This window comes from Engystomops pustulosus, chromosome 4 (genome assembly GCF_040894005.1).
Source record: "Engystomops pustulosus chromosome 4, aEngPut4.maternal, whole genome shotgun sequence".
NCBI lineage: Eukaryota > Metazoa > Chordata > Amphibia > Anura > Leptodactylidae > Engystomops > Engystomops pustulosus.
In genome coordinates, this window is record NC_092414.1 from 36,013,286 (window position 1) to 36,033,128 (window position 19,843).

The window sequence follows — 19,843 nt, forward strand, 5'->3', positions numbered from 1 at the left end:
TGCAGCCCACAAATCTGAGGCAACTGTGTGATGCCATCATGTCAATATGGACCAAAATCTCTGAGGAATGCTTCCAACACCTTGTTGAATCTATGCCACGAAGAATTGAGGCAGTTCTGAAGGCAAAAGGGGGTCCAACCCGTTACTAGCATGGTGTACCTAATAAAGTGGCCGGTGAGTGTATATGTTTTCAAATATCATATAGTAACTAATCATAAAAACATATAAAGCTCCAACTACACTGTCAATAAGTAGAATATATCCTTTCTAGAAAACTAGGTAGAACTGTAAGTCTAGGTGTACAGGTACCTTGAATACCTGGGGTACAGTTATGCCTGGATGAATGTAAAGGCTCAGATGTCTGGGAGCCTACTCTAAGTTGTATTTTACAAGGATTGCCGCCATTTAAGACGCTAAAAAGTCTTGAAAGAGGGAATTCTATTTCCTGTACCTTCGTCAACTGTGACAAATTACCAGTGATAGTTACAGTACCTGGGAGCCTGAAAAAGTCACCCAGGACTGCCATGAATCAAGTAGGATATGCCAGAAGCAATGAAAATCCATAATACTTTGTTGTACTGAGATTACAAATACATCATATAGGTGATCAGGAGATAAAAATGGGATGTCCTATAGTGGGACTAAAAAAAAGTGAGTAAAATAAATGTAAACAATTACGGTAAAACAAATAAAAAATTTACAGATCACACTGAAATAACATTACACTCTTGTCTCATTTTTTGGCAAACACTGCAACCATAACTAAACAAGGCAACATTAATAAAATGTTAATAAAACAGTACAAACACATGTCGAGAAAAAGCAAAATGTATTAAAAATATTTCCATTAAATAACCTCTCAAAAAATTTAAATTAAGAAAATAATTTCTTAATTAAGAAAAAAAAACTCATTAAAAAAATCTTGCCATCAAAAAACTGCAATATACAAAGAGTGACCAAACTGTAAAAAGTAATGTCCTTAAGAATTTAGCTATAGTAAAATGAACTATTCTAACCCCTTTTCCCACTATGGCCCACAAGTGCACGTAGTGAAGTTTGCCTTGCTATCGTGCCATCGTGCGTGCAGCTATCGTTCCTTTCAAAATACAATCAAAATGCATTGTGTAAATGTGGCCTAAGAATATAGAAGTAATATTTCAATGTAGCTGTAGGTGGGTCCCGAGAATTAATTTCACTGGTGGGCCCTAGACTCCCAGTTTGACCCTGGTAAAAATAAACACAAATTACCCCATTTTAGAAAATACACCTTTTATAACAATTTTTGAAGAGGTGCAATGAGCATTTTAACACCACACTTTTTTTTTTCGTGGAACTTAAATAACTTCGGATCAGATTAGTGAAGAATATTTTTTTTTTTAAAACAATATTCCTTTGCTCCCAAAATGTTTATTTTTACAAGGGGTTAAAGAAGAAACTACACCTAGTGGTTCGCTACTCTATTTTTCCTAAATACGGAAATACTTCATATTTACAAGGCATTGGTTCGGCCTCACCTGGAATATGCTGTCCAGTTCTGGGTACCGGTTCATTAAAAGGATGCCCTGGAGCTGGAGAGGGTTCAACAAAGAGCCACAAAAATGATAAGGGCTATGGAGGGTCTTAGACGAGGGGGCACTGTCTCCGTCTGGAAATATCAAGGTTTAATCACCAGAGGTGACAGGGCTTTTTTACTATGAGAACTGTCAATCTGTGGAATAGCCTGCCTCAGGCGCTGGTCATAGCAGGGACAGCAGAGAGCTTCAAAAAGGGTCTAGATGATTTTTTACAACTAAATAACATTGATGGTTATGTTACAAAGAATTGTTTCCCATAAATCTCTTCCTCATCCAAATTCTTCCCTTCCTTGGTTGAACTTGATGGACTAGGTGTCTTTTTTCAACTGTATAAACTATGATAAACTATTATACTATGTGGTCACAAACTGCTATAGGAGCACATAGAGGGGTTAAGAAAGGATAGATTGTCTTTTGGCTTTGTAAGGCTTTTCCAAATCCATTCCATTCTGACTGCTGATGTATGGTGGTTTTAGGCAAGGGAATATGATTGGTAACCAATCATAAATGGCTTTTTACAAGAACCCTAGAAAAAAATAAGGTAATTCAGAGGCAGTGGGGAGGAGTCCTAATCACAGATCGGTTCACAATAACGATTCATAACAGTTAGCAAAATTTCATCAATGAAGTAGCAACCAAAGACCTGTTTCAAAGATTCCTCACATTAGGAAGGTTGAGATCCACTACCATAAAGGATGTTACAATTTTGGGGGGTTTTCATAGGTGCATCATACAAGCTAGAACATTTTTCTTTTTTGGGTATATTATAAGATAAAAGCTTACTTTCTGTGGGATGAGATTAACTTTACAATGATACCATTTTGGGGTGGTGATTTCTCATTGATTTCTCATTGATTCCTCCCTTACTTGGCGGATGCAAAAAAAATAAATTATGGAATTGATATTTATCATTGTTTGTTCCTGCTGTTCACTGTGTAGCAAAGATAAGATGTTAGTTTTATTCTATGGGTTAGTACAATTACATCAATATCTGATTCATATAGCTATTTTACATTTGAGGTTTTTTATGAATAAAAATTCATTTGGCACTAGCTTACATGGAGTAAGAAACGGTTCTGCCCCAGTCATCGGAATGGTTAGTATTCAGTTTATTTATTTTTTTATATACCCAATATAAGCTGAGTGGGGAATTTTCAGCACAAAAATTCTGCTAAGAAACTCGGCTTATAACTCGAGTATATAAAGTTTTTAGTAAAAAAATGTTATTTGTGCGATCCATTGAAAGAGACAACTTTAAAAAAGAAAAAAAATGCTAGAATTGCTAGTTTTTATACTCCCCATTAAAGTGTCGATGAAAGTGATTCATTAGTTTTTTGTATCCCAAATATGATATCATTCACAACTGATCCAGAAATAAATATTTGCTCCTACTATATCACTTTTACAGTTGTAAACTTTATAAATAAAGTTATGGGTATCATGACGACATTTAAAAAGTATAAAATAAAACACTTGGCACTCAAAGTCAAAAATAGGTTGGGCCTCCATGAGGAGAAAGTAAATAAACAAGATTTAAAGGTATTGTCTGAGATTTTTAGAAATGTTATCTATGGTTATACATACAAACCACTTATGCTCATCTCTGCCAGAGCAGCCACGATTCTGCCTGCCACTGCTGGGCCTCTGTTGATATACAGAGGTCCTTAGTACCATACTGCTGGTAATTGATTGTAAGATTAAAGCAATTGTGTGGCAGAGATCTGGCTGTGAAGGAAACTGACAGTGGAGAAAAGGAGCACTAGAGGAGGTGAGTATAATTGGTTTATTGTTTTACGTCCACTTTCATTTTAACAAATCAATGTTTAAGGTAAACATGGATTTAAGTTAATATCAGTTATAACATAACAAATATATTTAGGTAAAGAAAGTAAATATATCTAAAGCCATCCGTTTCCTAGTCGCCTTCTCCTTTCTTCATTTTATAGAATAGAATAGAATAGAATAGAATGCTTTATTGTCCCCACAGGGGAAATTGACTTTGTCACAACGACAACAACAACACCTCCATTCATGATCACAATTATACATATACAAACAAGTAAAATACAACATACATATACAAATAGATAATAAAAATTATTTTAAAAAACAGTAAAAAGTAAAAAAAAGAAAAAACACCATGGTTACGGATATTAATTACGTGCCCATGTTCACTAATGCAATTGCCCTAGGTATAAAGGAGTTTTTAAAACGATTCGTTCTACATTTCATATGCAGAAACCGATCACTAAATGTACTACGTTGACCCATCAGTGTGTTATGTAACGGGCTTTTCACATTACATACAATGGACTTAAATTTGGAGAGCATACGTGCACACAAGATTGACTCCCAATCCTCTGTCTTAGTGCCAACAATTGAGTTCACCTTCCTAACCAATTTCTTAAATTTGTTTAAGTCAGTCGTACGAGCATTGTTTCCCCAACATACCACCGCATAGAATAAAACACTTCCAATTACAGACTGGTAAAAGGACAGCAACATCCTACGGTCCACATCAAAAGACCTGAGCGATCTTAAAAAGTACAGTCTCCCAGACGCCTTTTTATACAATTTCTCTGAATTTATATGCCACAATAACTTATCATCCAGATAGACGCCCAGATACTTGTAGTTGGTGACACGTTCTACTGCGACACCCCTAATCTTCGTAGGCTCAAGATCAGTATCACGTTCTTTTCGGAAACTGATTACCATTTCCTTGGTCTTAGATAGATTCAATTCCAAGCCATTTGAGTCGCACCACTCCGAGAACAAGTCAATGGTCGACCAATATTCAGACAAATCTCCCTCTTTTATGCACCCTATTATCGCAGTGTCATCCGAATACTTCTGCAAGAAACACTGACTTCTATTTTTTTGAAAGTCTGCAGTGTAGATGGTGAATAGAAACGGGGCAAGAACAGTCCCCTGTGGGGCTCCAATGTTACTCACAACCACATCCGACACCGTGTTTCCAATTTTCACCTTCTGCGGTCTTAATATCAGATAATTAAAGATCCACTGAATTAGGCCAGAACCAACCCCCATTTTACCCAATTTCTGACATAGACGTTTCGGGATAATCCTATTAAAAGCACTCCCAAAGTCGAAGAACATTATTCTGATCTCAGACCCCGGCTCGTCCAGATGCATGTATACTCTGTGGAGCAAAGAAAGAATCGCATCCTCCACACCCAGACGTGGTTGGTATGCGAATTGTAGAGGGTCAAGATACAGTCCAACTACTTCAGCAAGATGTCTCAAAATAAAACGCTCAAAAACCTTCATAATTATCGGAGTTAACGCTATCGGGCGGTAGTCATTTGGTTCTCTCGGAGCCCTGACCTTTTGTACCGGAATAATACACGACGTCTTCCATAACGTAGGAACCACAGCAGCTGAAATACTACGATTAAACAGTTCACAGAAAACAGGGCCAAGTTCCCCAGAGCACATTTGAAGGATCTTCGCGCTTACGCAGTCCGGCCCTGACGACTTTCTAACCTTTAATTTCTTTAGTTCACATATTACATCCTCTGCCAAAATTGAGAAACCAACATTATTATTGGCCATACTTCCCAATCTAACATCCTCCTCGTCAGTGTCCCCATCACAATCGGTACATGGGTTCCCTTCCCCTGTACTAAACTGATTAAAAAAGGAGTTCAAGGCATTCGCATTATCTCTATCCCCTGAAAAACCACCCATCTTTGCTTGCATCCCTGTTATTAGTTTCATACCCTTCCAGACCTCACTGACCTGGTTGGCAGCCAATTTGCCTTCCAGTTTCTCTTTATATCTATTTTTACATTCATGAATCATAGTTTTAACCTGCTTCAGTGAGTCCCTATACAGGTCCCCATCCTTTACCTGGAATGCTTTATGTTGCTTTATAGTGCTGAATTAGCTGTAGAGATCCAACAGTCACATGATTGCAAGGTCTGCAGGGGTTAATCAGACCAAGTACAGCTCTCATCTGACATCAGCCTCCACAGGGGATTATTTTCCCTGTAACTGGGGCTTTTATAGATGTCCAGTTACAGGGGAAAACTTGAAAGAAAAAAAAAAGGAATAAAAATTAAAAAAGTGAATGTGTTCCCCAGGGGTCTTTTATGACCACAGAGGAAATTTAAAAAGTTAAAAAAAAAAGGATTACATATCTATAAACAAATATAAATAAATACACATTTAATAATTCCCAATAAATTGTAAAAAATCCCCAGTACACTATAAAGACATCAACTATACATATTTATACATATTTTAAAATGACTGTTACATGGTAGTGAATTCATTTATAATAGTTATTTAGTTATAACTTAAACTTATTACAAAAAATGAAAAAAAAAATACTTTTGATCGGTTAACTTTTGACAAGCCCTATGTGTTACAAAATATACCACACAAAAAAAGTTGTAGTACTTAAACCCACAAAAATTTGCCAACAAATGCACAGTGATTAATGCCGCTTGAGGCATTGTCATTAAGGGGTTAATATCTTATTAATATATTAGCGCACTAAACTAACTATATTATAGACTAAGCAAATCGAATGTTGTACTTTATTTTGATGTAAATTTAATTAAAAAAATCATAATATTTAATTTTTTTTGTTTCACATATTTATTTTGATTTATGTTGTGTTCACTTTTTACACTTTCAATATCAACATACTTTATCAAATGTCAAATGAAATAAATATGAAAAGATTTTTATTAACATTTTATAAAATTGACCAAACAATCCTCAATGATTAGTAGGGTGAATCTAAAAATATACTATACTTTACAAAATGCTGTAGATAAACAATCTTAACACACAAGCCAAAATATTAATGGTCCATTACTTTTTCACAAACTTTGCAACTACACAAGTTATATGTCCAAACAGATTTACTCATTCTCTCTCCTCTTCTTTCGACTTACCCTTCTAATTTTCTAACAAAATTGACAGAAGCTTGCAGAGATATCAAGTTTCCACAGAACCTGAAATATCTTTCAAATTCTTTAATTTTATAAATCAAGTCTATCCAAGTGGAGGGATGAAATCAGTCAAAACAGCTCAGTCTTTACCAACCAGCACAGAGAGGACTATAAACTAGAGTTAGAGAGAGAGGGCTCTAGAAGATTACAAGTCATAAAATGTTCGGAATTAGTATCTCAACCTAATTAAGATTTGTATATACCGTATTTTCCGGACTATAAGGCGCACTTAAAAGCCTTGGATTTCCGTGGAAATCCAAAGTGCGCCTTATAGTCCGGTGCGCCCTATCTATGGCACAGGGCACAGGACAGCGGACCATACTTACATAGGTCCCCGCTACCGGAGACCGGAGATCTCCAGCGGGAACTGCAGACCACGCGGCATGAACAACTTCTGCCGCGTGGTCTGCAGTTCCCGCTGGAGATCTGCTGTCTCCGGTAGCGGGGACCTATGTAAGTATGGTCCGCTGCCATCCTCCAGCTCCCCCTCACCTTCCCCGCTCACCTTCCCCGCGTTCCCCGTCGCGTCTCGGCGTCGCGTCCCGTCGGGTCTCCGCCACGCCCCCGGACCTCCGCCACACCCCCGGACCCCGCGCCTTATAGTCTGATGCGCCTTATATATGGAATTATTACATATATAAGGCGCATCGGACTAATGCGCCTTATAGTCCGGTGCGCCTTATAAGGCGAAAAATACGGTACAGTATAATCACTGCTTATCAACATAAAATACTTAATATAAAATAAAATATATAAAAAAATAAAATACTTTACAGCTTTTTTTTCTAATTTGATAACATCTATATAATTTGTATAAGATCGACCTACATTTAATGCTCAGTCACAAAATGTATACAATTTATACACATGTAATAAATTATTGTATTATAAAGGAAGAACATGTAGAGTAAACTTTGAATCTTTAATGAGAACATTTGATTGTATTCTAATCTCTCAGCATTCCACCACTTACATCTACTGCAAGGTTATGACTCTTAGCATGCCCTTAAAACCAAAGGCCACATGTCAGAAACTACTGTTTTAGTTGTTCATAACAATTTTAAACTAATTTTGTTTTTAACTAGCAAAAACTTTAGACTCTTTCACACTGGTAGCATTTGCTTAAGCTACTAGAGGAAAAGAAATAATACAACCTTATCCTAATAATGAATATCAATATATATGGTTTTAGTAAATAATACTCCTTCATACCTGGGCAATATTCCTAGGATCCAAATCATTGATGGAAGAATCATTGACAGCTGTTGATTCATCAGTGTCAATGAGATTTTCGGTAGGGACATTCTGCACTGGCTTCAGATACGCAATTTCATTTTGCTTTGAGTCCAGAGTCACACACACATCATATGAGAATGGGAAAGGTAAACTTGTATCACTGATCTCAGAGGGACATCCCAGGGTGAACTGAGGATACACATTCCTACTATAAGCTCCATAGGTTGTTGGATTGTTAGATCTTCTACATTTCAAGACTATGGTTACCAGCACAGTGCCAATGAAGAGAATTGAAATAAGAGCAATGGAAACCACCAGGTAGAATGTAACATTGGATGAAGTGTTTGATGTATTGGGTTGTCGTTTTATCTCTGGGACAGCCTGTTGAAAGTTTTCAGCCATGACTAAGTGAACTGAAACAGTACATGATAAAGATGGGACCCCATTATCCTTCACTAGAACCACAATCTTTTGTCTTAAGATATCTGTGTCATGCAGATCTCTTCCAATCCTAATTTCTCCAGTAAACTGTCCAATGGTGAATAATGTTGGATCAGGAACTTGCAGTAAGTGATAGGAGAGCCAGGCATTGTGTCCAGAGTCAGCGTCCACCGCAATCACTTTGGTGACTAGATAACCTTTCTCAGCAGAGTGAGGAATAAACTCAAATAATGCCGATCCCTCAGTGTCTGGTGATGGGTAGAGAATCTTAGGAGCGTTATCATTCTTATCAATGATACATATCCTCACTGTGACATTACTGCTTAGAGGAGGAGATCCACTGTCTTTAGCCATCACCTGGAACTGGAATTCCCGCAACTGTTCATAGTCAAAGGATCTCTGGGCATAGATGACTCCACTTATAGAATTAATAGAAATATATGATGACACAGGAATCTCTTCTACATTGCTATTCAGAATGCTATAACTTATTTTCCCATTTTCATCACAGTCCAGATCTGTAGCGCGGACGCTCTGGATTGATGTACCTGGTTGATTATTTTCTCCAATATACACAATGTAGTTCATCTTCTCAAACACTGGAGAATTGTCATTCACATCAGAGATATTGAGCTGAAAGGTTTTGTTAGTAGAGAGCGGAGGAGATCCATTATCCATACACTGTATTGTAACATTGTAGGAGGGATTTCTTTCTCGGTCCATACTTGATGCTGTTACTAGCTTATAGTAACTACTAGAGGATGGAATAAGCTGAAAAGCCAATGTGTCAGATATATGACAAGCAACTTCACTATTTATCCCAGAGTCTAAGTCAAGGACATTTAGTAAAGCTATGATAGTACCTGGTGCTGAATCCTCTGGGATTGATCCTAAGAGAGATGTGATGGTTATATCTGGAGCATTGTCATTCACATCAACCACTTGTATAAATACTTTGCAATGTGTCACATGACCTCCGCCATCTTTAGCCACTACAGTCATTTCATAGGTATCTGACACTTCATAGTCCAAACCTCCTGCTACTTGGATGTCCCCATGTAATGAATCAATAGTAAATAGTTGTCGTGCACTGTCAGAAATATGACTAAAAGAATACGTTATTTTGGCATTGGGGCCTTCGTCTTCATCTGTTGCGTTTAACTGAATGACAATGGAGCCAATAGCTGCATTTTCATGTAATCTGATGTGATATGTGTCCTGGGTGAATAGAGGCAGGTTGTCATTAAAATCTTGGACAACGATCTTTACTGTAGAAGTGCTTGATTTCTGTGGGTTCCCTCCATCCAGAGCTGTTAGTATTAGCTCATAGAAACTTTGCTTCTCTCTATCCAGGGATTTTTTAAGTATAATTTCCGGATATTTAATTCCATCTGTTGTAGATTTTTCTCCAAGGCCAAAGTTTTCATTGCCGCTCAGTGTATAACTCTGTATAGAGTTGGTGCCTAAATCAGGGTCTTGTGCATTTCCTAAAGCAAAGTGTGTTCCAGGTAATGTAACTTCACTGATTTCTACATCAAAGTAGTTGTCTGAAAATATCGGAGCGTTATCATTCACATCCTGGATCTCTATAGAGATTGTGTAAAAATTCAGAGGATTCTCAATCACTGCCTCCAGGTTGATAATGCAGTTTGGTTTAATCCCACATAGAGTTTCTCTGTCAATTCTCTCTGATACAAATAATTCCCCATTTTCCAAATTAACATTGAAATACCTATTTTTTGCTTTTGAAATTAGTTGAAATTTCCTATTTGCTAAATCATCTGCTAACAATCCAAGATCTTTGGCCACATTTCCAATAACGGATCCCCTCTTCACTTCTTCTATTACTGAATATTGTAACTGTCCATAAGTATCATTTATAAGGAAGAAAATAAAGCTGAATACCTGGTATATCCATTGTTTTCTTCTATTCCTTGCTGTATCCTTCATAGTCAGATTGCTATGATCTTACGATCTTCTTCAATGTGATCCACAAGAAATATTCTCTTTCACAGTGGTAATTCTTATGGAGAAGTCTGCATTGTGTCCTCTCTGAATATATTCTAGTGTTTCCTTATATTCTATACTGTGAGATTTTCTGCTGGGTTTTGAAGGAATTCATTCTCAGTCTTATAGTGCCACCCTGTGTTCACAACTCAGAACTGCAACCTATCTTATGTGAGCACATTATTGAGATACAATAATTAAATACCTTATTTAAATTATAATGTTTATATCATTTCAATAATTTCATTATTGTAATAGATTTGGGTATTGATGCATTTAAACATATATTTAAACCTACCTTGCAAAATATAATTTAAATTGTACCACTTCAATGTTAGCATTGTATGTTTAACACATTTTTGAAAAATTATGCTAATGACAAATTAAATTATGGCATTTCTTTTTGTCCAATGTAAACTAATATATGTCAGGTGTAATGTATGGATATCAAACTCCAGCATTAAAAAATATTCCTGAACTTTACTTCCACAAGACAATGATAAAGCACACTCCATATGACTATCCAGTTTGTCAAATTACTAATAGATTGTTAAAAAAGGGTTAAATTTTTTTTGAAAAATAATCCAGATTCTTGCAGATTTTATACTTCAATATTTATCAGTTAACATTGTTTTAAGTTATCAACTATTGTTCCTTGCAAAACAGAATGGTAAGGCACATGTTGTGGCCTAAATAGGATAATAACAAAGGGGGACATGTGAAATGAATACATTAACAAGTAAACCATTTAAAGTAAGCAATTCTTCAAAATAGAAATTCAATTGATTTAATATGTTGCTTATTAGACTTGTGACTAGTTAACATTTTTGATTTTGTTATGCTTTAGCATTGAGCTTATTCAGTTTTTTTTTTAACAAAACGTAGCATTTTTAAAGATAATATATATTTTTAAGTAATTTTTAAAAAAAAACTGCTGATATAATTATGGGCAGCAATGGTCTGAAGTTGTGTAGAAGATGTCCATGTCGCCTAACGAAATGATAAAAAAAAAAACATCTGTAATTTGTTTACAAAAGTAAAACAAAATAGCTATTGTTTATTCCTTAATTCCTAACAAAATATGCAAGCTTCACACCTGAATGCCTGCTTTAAATATTTAAATGACTAACATAGGAATGTGGTTAATAAGGCTAAATAAATATCTATATTTAGTACAAGCAATTATGCAATGTTGCTTCAAAAGAAGGAAAAAAAAAAACCAAAAAGCTAATTTTCCTTATATAAAACTTAAAACAGAATGTACCTTAAGCAAGGACCCGTTTCCAGAATACTTACAACTACAACTTTTTATAGTATCCAAAAAGAAAGGTACTCAGGCCCCTCTGGAACTTGTTCAGTGTATAAACTATCACAAAATCTTGCGGCAGAAAATTTGTATAGCTTCATTACGCTTACAGTGAACAATCTCTGTCTATGGTGGAATCATCTTTTTCACAAATTTCTACCTAGAATTTTATTTAAATTTTTTTTAATACATTCTTCCTTTTCTTAAAAAATATTTTACGTTTCCTTACAAACTTTTTAAAAAGCTGTTGTCAAGACAGGGAAAAAGGTCAAGTCCTGCGCTTCCTATGCCGTCTGTCCTGGTATGATTGCCAACATTGCGCTAACTCTCAAGTGACAACTGGAAAATGGACCTAACCCTGGGTAAGTGCACAGAACAGTCAAATAAACAAACAGAGACAAACAAGAGCAAAGTCAGGCGAAGTCCAGGTGAAACCAAGATGGCACCGAGGTACAAAATAGTGAGGAAGATAGAATTGTCTAAGCAAGGGTAAGAAAACACAACAAAAGCAGAATAGAGTATATAGAACAAAAGAGTCAGGAAAAAAATCTACCTAGTACTGAATAGAGTAAGCAGTGGGCTAAAGCAGCAACTGATTGGATCAGCCGTCGGTCACCCCTACTGCACCTGTGACCACCCCCAGCTCGTAGATGTAGTAAGATGAATACAACTGGGTGTGGCTTAACAATGAGAAGTTTTAGCTGCAGGAGTATTGGCAGCTGGGCTTTCATATGATGATCCTTTTGGCCTACACAATCCCTAGTACTGAACACAATGACTTTTTTTACCATGCATTTCTTGCGAATTGTATTTCCTTTCCTTACATATATCACACAATTTCATCACACCTCTCCTTCCTATTATGTAGGACAAGCAAAACTACTAGCTTCTGCAAGATAAAAATACTACTTTTTTTTTTTACAAATAATAAATTTGCCACACTCCATCTACTTGTTTTTAGACAGATATTAAACCTTTTGCTATGCATGTTAAATAATAGGGACAACATATATTCAATTAATCTATTTGAAGACATGAGCACATTATGTGGTGATGATACAGTATGCTGTGCAGTATTCAGTAGGAATTACACCTACAGGTATTTCTAATTTAAATATTACACTCCTAATTTACAGTTAGGGGGACACAATACTCAAAAATGACATACAAAAGTGTTCCATATTACCAGTAAAAAACCTCACAAATTTCTCAAGACACATGAAAGTAAAACGTAGAGACTAACTTTTTCCCAAACAGACATGAATAGGAAACAGTAAGATTTGTGATTTACATCACTGAAGCATAATTTACAATAAATTCTGACACATGGTATCTTCTGCACTCTAAGATTTGCAAAAACCCTAAAGAGAGCTTTGACATGTCTAAATAATGGATGTCATTGGGATAGGTCCCAAAGGGTTCTCTTTGTAGCATTCATAAATAAAACTAATATAAGATGTTATATGCAAAGCTCCTGCACAAATCAAGTTATAGGGCCTAACTTGCTGATCAGTGGGGGTCTCAGTGATCACAGATCACAGAAACGTGGGGTCCGATGGGGTCGCATGTACCTCAGACGGACTCCCTTATCGCTCCCGGAGATTAATGGAGCAGATGGCTGCACATGACCGTTCTGCTCCATTCATCTCTATGGAGCTGACAGAAATTGTGCTGTGCTCCATAGCTCCATCAGCTCCACAGAGATTAATGGAGCAGAGCGGTTATGTGCGGCTGTCTGCTCCAGTAATCTCTGGGAAGAATGAGGGGTCCAACTGAGGTACGTGGGACCCTATCGGACCCCTCGTTTTTGTGATCTGTGGTGGTCTCATAACTGAGACCCCCACTGATCAGCAAGTTAGGCCCTATCCTGTGGATAGGGCCTAAATTTGATTTGTGGGAAAACCCCTTTAAGTAAGTGTGCAATAGTAGAAGACTTGCAAGTTACAGTGAAACAAAAATAATACCAGCTTATACAAATAACGCAAACATTACTCATAGGTATGATTTAAGGAAATAATATTTCAAACCTTTGTAATATTGCTTGGATTCAGATCATTGCTGGAAGAACCATTGATAGCTGTAGATTCATCAGTGTCAATGAGATTTTCCGTAGGGACGTTCTGCACTGGCTTCAGATACGCAATTTCATTCTGCTTGGAGTCCAGAGTCACACACACATCATATGAGAATGGGAAAGGTAAACTTGTATCACTGATCTCAGAGGGACATCCCAGGGTGAACTGAGGATACACATTCCTACTCAATACATCAAAGGATGTTGTGCTATGAGTTTTTCTGCACTTATATATGACTGTTATCAGCACTGTCATAATAAATAATAAGGAGATGAAGGCAATAGCTATTACAAGGTAGAATGTTGTATTAGATGTAACAGGTGAGTTATTGGGTTGACGCTTTATCTCTGGTACAACTTGTTGAAAATTATCTGCCACAACCAAGTTCAAAGTAACTGTAGATGACAGAGATGGGACTCCATTATCCTTCACCAAAACCACAAGTTTTTGTCTCAAAGATTCCATGTCTGGAAGATCTCGTCCAATCCTGATTTCTCCAGTATATTGGCCAATGATGAATAATGTTGGATCAGGAACTTGTAGTAAGTGATAGGAGAGCCAGGCATTGTGTCCAGAGTCAGCGTCCACTGCAATCACTTTGGTGACTAGATAACCTTTCTCAGCAGAGTGAGGAATAAACTCAAATAATGCCGATCCCTCAGTGTCTGGTGATGGGTAGAGAATCTTAGGAGCATTATCATTCTTATCAATGATACATATCCTCACTGTGACATTACTGCTTAGAGGAGGAGATCCACTGTCTTTAGCCATCACCTGGAACTGGAATTCCTGCAACTGTTCATAGTCAAAGGATCTCTGGGCATAGAGAATCCCAGTCATTGAGTTTATGGAAACATATGATGACACTGGGATATTATCTATGTTGCTGCTCACAATGCTGTAAGTAATTTTTCCATTATCACCTTCATCAAGATCTGAAGCAAGAATATTCTGTACAGAAGTCCCAGGCTGATTATTCTCCATAATGTACACAATGTAGTTCATCTTCTCAAAAACTGGAGCATTGTCATTCACATCTGAAATAGTCAGCTGAATGGATTTATTGGTAGACATTGGAGGAGATCCATTATCCATACATTGAAGAGTAACATTGTATATTGGATGTTTTTCTCGATCCATACTAACTGCAGTAACAAGTTTATAGTAACTACTCGAGGATGGAGTTAGCTGAAATGCAAACATGTCTGAAATATGACAGGCAACATCACTATTTACTCCAGAATCCAAGTCACGGACATTAATTATTGCTATGACGGTTCCTAGAGGGGAATCCTCTGGAATTAAGGCTGATGTAGAGGTGACTGTTATTTCAGGTGAATTATCATTGACATCAAGAACCTCTATTGACACCTTACAATGTGTCACTAGTCCTCCACCATCTTTAGCCTCCACCGTCATTTCATACGTTTCTATTGTTTCATAATCCAAAGTTCCTATTATTTTTATATCTCCAGTAAATAGATCTAGATTAAATAATTCTTTAGCTTCTTCAGGAATATGACTAAATGAATAAGAAACTTGCCCATTAGAGCCTTCATCTTTATCAGTTGCATTTAAGTGGATCACTAGAAAATCCTTTGGTGCGTTCTCATGTATTCTTATTGTATAAGTATCTTGGGTGAAGGTTGGGAAGTTGTCATTAACATCTTGCACAGTGATCTGTATTACGGCAGTGCCGGATTTAGGAGGATTACCCCCATCAGATGCAGTTAAAATTAGCTCATAAAAACTTTGCTTTTCTCTGTCTAAAGGTTTTTCCAGTATAATTTCTGGATATTGAATACCGTCCTTAGAAGTTCTTTCTCCAAGCCTGAAGTATTCATTACCAGGAAGAGAATAACTTTGGATAGAATTGGTGCCCTGATCTGGATCTTGTGCATTTCCTAGTGGGAAATGTACTCCAGGAACAGAGGACTCACTGATTCCTATTTCAAAATATTTCTTGGAAAACATAGGTGCATTATCATTCACATCCTGGATTTCTATGGAGATTGTATAAAAATTTAAAGGATTTTCAATCACAGCTTCTAGATTAATAAAACAGATTGGTTTAGCCCCACATAATGTTTCCCTGTCAATTCTATCTGATACAATTAAATCTCCATTTTCTAAATTTACTGCAAAATATTGTTTCTTTGTTTGAGAAACAGTTTGCATTTTCCTCAATTGCAGTTCCTTAACATTTATTCCAAGATCTTTAGCCACATTCCCAACTATAGACCCCCTCTTCAATTCTTCATATATTGAGTATTGTAGCTGGCCCATAATCTGATGGAAGCAAACATGCAGTAAAAACAATACTTGCCAAGCCACAGACCTAAGGATGATTTTTTCTCCTTTGAATTTCTTCATTGTAAAGCCAAGTTGCCTATGGTGCTTGTCTTCTTGTTGAACTCCTCAAACAGATATAACATGTAAAATGTACAAGGTTTTTTATCGGAAGATGATCCAGGTAACTCTCAAGACCAGAGAATGAAATCTAGCAACAACGCAGGATTTCCATAGATCTTTCACTTTAAGATCAGGGTTGGTTTTCTTATTCACATACAATAAAAACATTTATGGTCTTATAGTGACATCTAGAGTTTAAAACTAAGTATTGCAGTCTTCTTAAATTCAATTCTATGTACATGCAGTCCCCAGGTTACAAACAAGATAGGGTCTGTAGGTTTGTTCTTAAGTTGAATTTGTATGTAAGTCGGAACTGTATATTTTATCATTGTAATCCCAGCCAGAACTTTTTTGGTCTCTGTGACAATTGGATTTTAAAAATGTTGGGTTGTCATAAGAATCAATATTAACACTAAAGCTTCATTACAGACACCTGTGATAACTGTTATAGCTGTTTATTGTAGCCTAGGACTAAAGTACAATAAATTACCAATTTCCAGAGGTCCGTTTGTAACTAGGGGTCGTATGTAAGTCGAGTGTTCTTAAGTAGGGGAATCCATTGTTAAATCCATTAGAGGTCTGATGTAAGTATTTAAACTACATTTTTTTATACTTATAAACTTTTACAAATGTCTATGAATATTCAGTGATTTTTATTCTAGTACAAATGTAAATAAAATCCTATAAATCTTTATGTGATATCCTGTACCCAAAATACTCATTATTTAACTATTTGTCCAATTTCAAGTGATAATACTATATAAATATATTGGTAAATTTTCCAAGTTTTTCCAGTGTTTAATTGGTCTAGCATGTATTTCTGTATTTCATGTATTTAAATAATTCTTCTTTCTCCACTAATACAGTAAAGGTTTTTGTCTGTCAATATCAAAGTATTTATCGTTGATACCTATCATATCAATTTTACTCCCTTAGCTCACTTTTCACGTGTTGTTGTTAAAATATTAATTTACCGTATTTTTCGGCCTATAAAATTTTTCGCACCAAAAATCCTTTAATTTTCTCAGAAATCAAAGGTGCGCCTATAAGCCAGTGCGCCTTATATATGAACTTATACAGAAATGTACTACAGACAAGATGTACTGTACATTTACCAGTGTTTAATAGCTCCATCCCCAGAAATTTCCTGCACCTTCCCACACAGTATACAGGGTCCCTAGCTCCTGAAGTGCTCCCACCCTGCCCTTCCCTAGCACGGAGAGACCGGAGCTACCATAGTGCCGACCACGAGGCAATCATCATCATCAGTAAACAATATACTGTAAACATCATATACAGTAAATAATAAAATTCTATACTTTCTTATTTCTAAGTACTATGTGGTTTTAATTATATCTTATATAACAGATAATAGATGGTACCAGTTCTAACATGGCACCTTGGAAGTTTGGACACCATGTTCATTGGAACATGTTGGGGGGATTGCTTGGAGTTTTATTAGTAAATAAGAGCTCCTGTGGGCTCAACTACATTAGCATCAGCTACATGTACCCCAAGCATTATTGTGCACTTTCTGATCACAGAGATTATGAATAAGTGATATCTGGTGCCAGGCCCGGCGCCAGCACCCGGCTAACCCGGGCAAGTGCCGGGGCCCCGGGGTACTGGAGGGGCCCACGGATCTCCCCGGGTCAGCAGGACATCTGCCCCGCTGCCCGGGAGATTCCTTTCCTCTCTCATTGCGATCTGTGTCCTCCAGACACAGATCGCGATGAGAGCATTTGCACTCACTGCTTTCCCACAGGCTGAAGGCTGAAGGACCTTTGATGATGTCATGGTCACATGACATGCCGGGGAAAGCAGTAACAACACGGAGAGAGCTGCATCAGGTGAGGGGGAGACATGACAGGGGCCAGGGAGGGGGTCAGTGTGTATACAGGAGGGGGTCAGTGTGTATACAGGAGGGGGGCAGTGTGTATACAGGAGGGGGTCAGTGTGTATACAGGAGGGGGGCAGTGTGTATACAGGAGGGGGGGCAGTTTGTATACAGGAGGGGACAGTGTGTATACAGGAGGAGGGGGGCAGTGTGTATACAGGAGGGGGGGGCAGTGTGTATACAGGAGGGGGGGCAGTGTGTATACAGGAGGGGGGGGCAGTGTGTATACAGGAGGGGGGCAGTGTGTATACAGGAGGAGGGGGGCAGTGTGTATACAGGAGGGGGGGGCAGTGTGTATACAGGAGGGGGGTAGTGTGTATACAGGAGGAGGGGGGCAGTGTGTATACAGGAGGAGGGGGGCAGTGTGTATACAGGAGGGGGTCAGTGTGTATACAGGAGGGGGGTAGTGTGTATACAGGAGGGGGGGGGTCAGTGTGTATACAGGAGGGGGGCAGTGTGTATACAGGAGGGGGTCAGTGTGTATACAGGAGGGGGCAGTGTGTATACAGGAGGGGGTCAGTGTGTATACAGGAGGGGGGCAGTGTGTATACAGGAGGGGGTCAGTGTGTATACAGGAGGGGGGCAGTGTGTATACAGGAGGGGGGGCAGTTTGTATACAGGAGGGGACAGTGTGTATACAGGAGGAGGGGGGCAGTGTGTATACAGGAGGGGGGGGGCAGTGTGTATACAGGAGGGGGGGCAGTGTGTATACAGGAGGGGGGGGCAGTGTGTATACAGGAGGGGGGCAGTGTGTATACAGGAGGAGGGGGGCAGTGTGTATACAGGAGGGGGGGGCAGTGTGTATACAGGAGGGGGGTAGTGTGTATACAGGAGGAGGGGGGCAGTGTGTATACAGGAGGAGGGGGGCAGTGTGTATACAGGAGGGGGTCAGTGTGTATACAGGAGGGGGGTAGTGTGTATACAGGAGGGGGGGGGTCAGTGTGTATACAGGAGGGGGGCAGTGTGTATACAGGAGGGGGTCAGTGTGTATACAGGAGGGGGCAGTGTGTATACAGGAGGGGACAGTGTGTATATAGGAGGGGGGGCAGTGTGTATACAGGAGGGGGGGCAGTGTGTATACAGGAGGGGGTCAGTGTGTATACAGGAGGGGGGCAGTGTGTATACAGGAGGGGGTCAGTGTGTATACAGGAGGGGGGCAGTGTGTATACAGGAGGGGGTCAGTGTGTATACAGGAGGGGGGCAGTGTGTATACAGGAGGGGAGGCAGTGTGTATACAGGAGGAGGGGGGGGTCAGTGTGTATACAGGAGGGGGTCAGTGTGTATACAGGAGGGGGTCAGTGTGTATACAGGAGGGGGGCAGTGTGTATACAGGAGGGGGTCAGTGTGTATACAGGAGGGGGTCAGTGTGTATACAGGAGGGGAGGCAGTGTGTATACAGGAGGAGGGGGGGCAGTGTGTATACAGGAGGAGGGGGGGCAGTGTGTATACAGGAGGGGGGCAGTGTGTATACAGGAGGAGGGGGGCAGTGTGTATACAGGAGGGGGGCAGTGTGTATACAGGAGGGGGGGGCAGTGTGTATACAGGAGGGGGGCAGTGTGTATACAGGAGGGGGGGGCAGTGTGTATACAGGAGGGGGGGGGCAGTGTGTATACAGGAGGGGGGCAGTGTGTATACAGGAGGGGGGGCAGTGTGTATACAGGAGGAGGGGGGCAGTGTGTATACAGGAGGGGGGCAGTGTGTATACAGGAGGGGGGGGCAGTGTGTATACAGGAGGGGGGGGGCAGTGTGTATACAGGAGGGGGGCAGTGTGTATACAGGAGGGGGGGCAGTGTGTATACAGGAGGAGGGGGGCAGTGTGTATACAGGAGGGGGGCAGTGTGTATACAGGAGGGGGGGCAGTGTGTATACATGAGGGGGGGCAGTGTGTATACAGGAGGAGGGGGGTCAGT

The 19,843-nt window shown here is 38.9% G+C and overlaps 1 protein-coding gene across 9 annotated transcripts in view; it reads right to left on the reverse strand.

Moving 5' to 3' along the window:
• Nucleotides 1-19,843, reverse strand: part of LOC140126346 (protocadherin gamma-C5-like) — a 431,655-nt gene that overhangs the window by 366,052 nt on the left and 45,760 nt on the right. The window contains exon 1 of one of the 9 annotated variants that reach the window (XM_072145697.1): nt 13,577-16,138. The exons of 7 other annotated variants lie outside the window; for them this stretch is intronic. In XM_072145697.1, the coding sequence (XP_072001798.1) occupies nt 13,577-15,997 (2,421 nt within the window). In that variant the 5' untranslated portion in view covers nt 15,998-16,138. Of the gene's footprint in view, nt 1-7,771; nt 10,298-13,576; nt 16,139-19,843 lie in introns of those variants that run through there. One more of the 9 variants, XM_072145707.1, reaches the window with a different exon arrangement.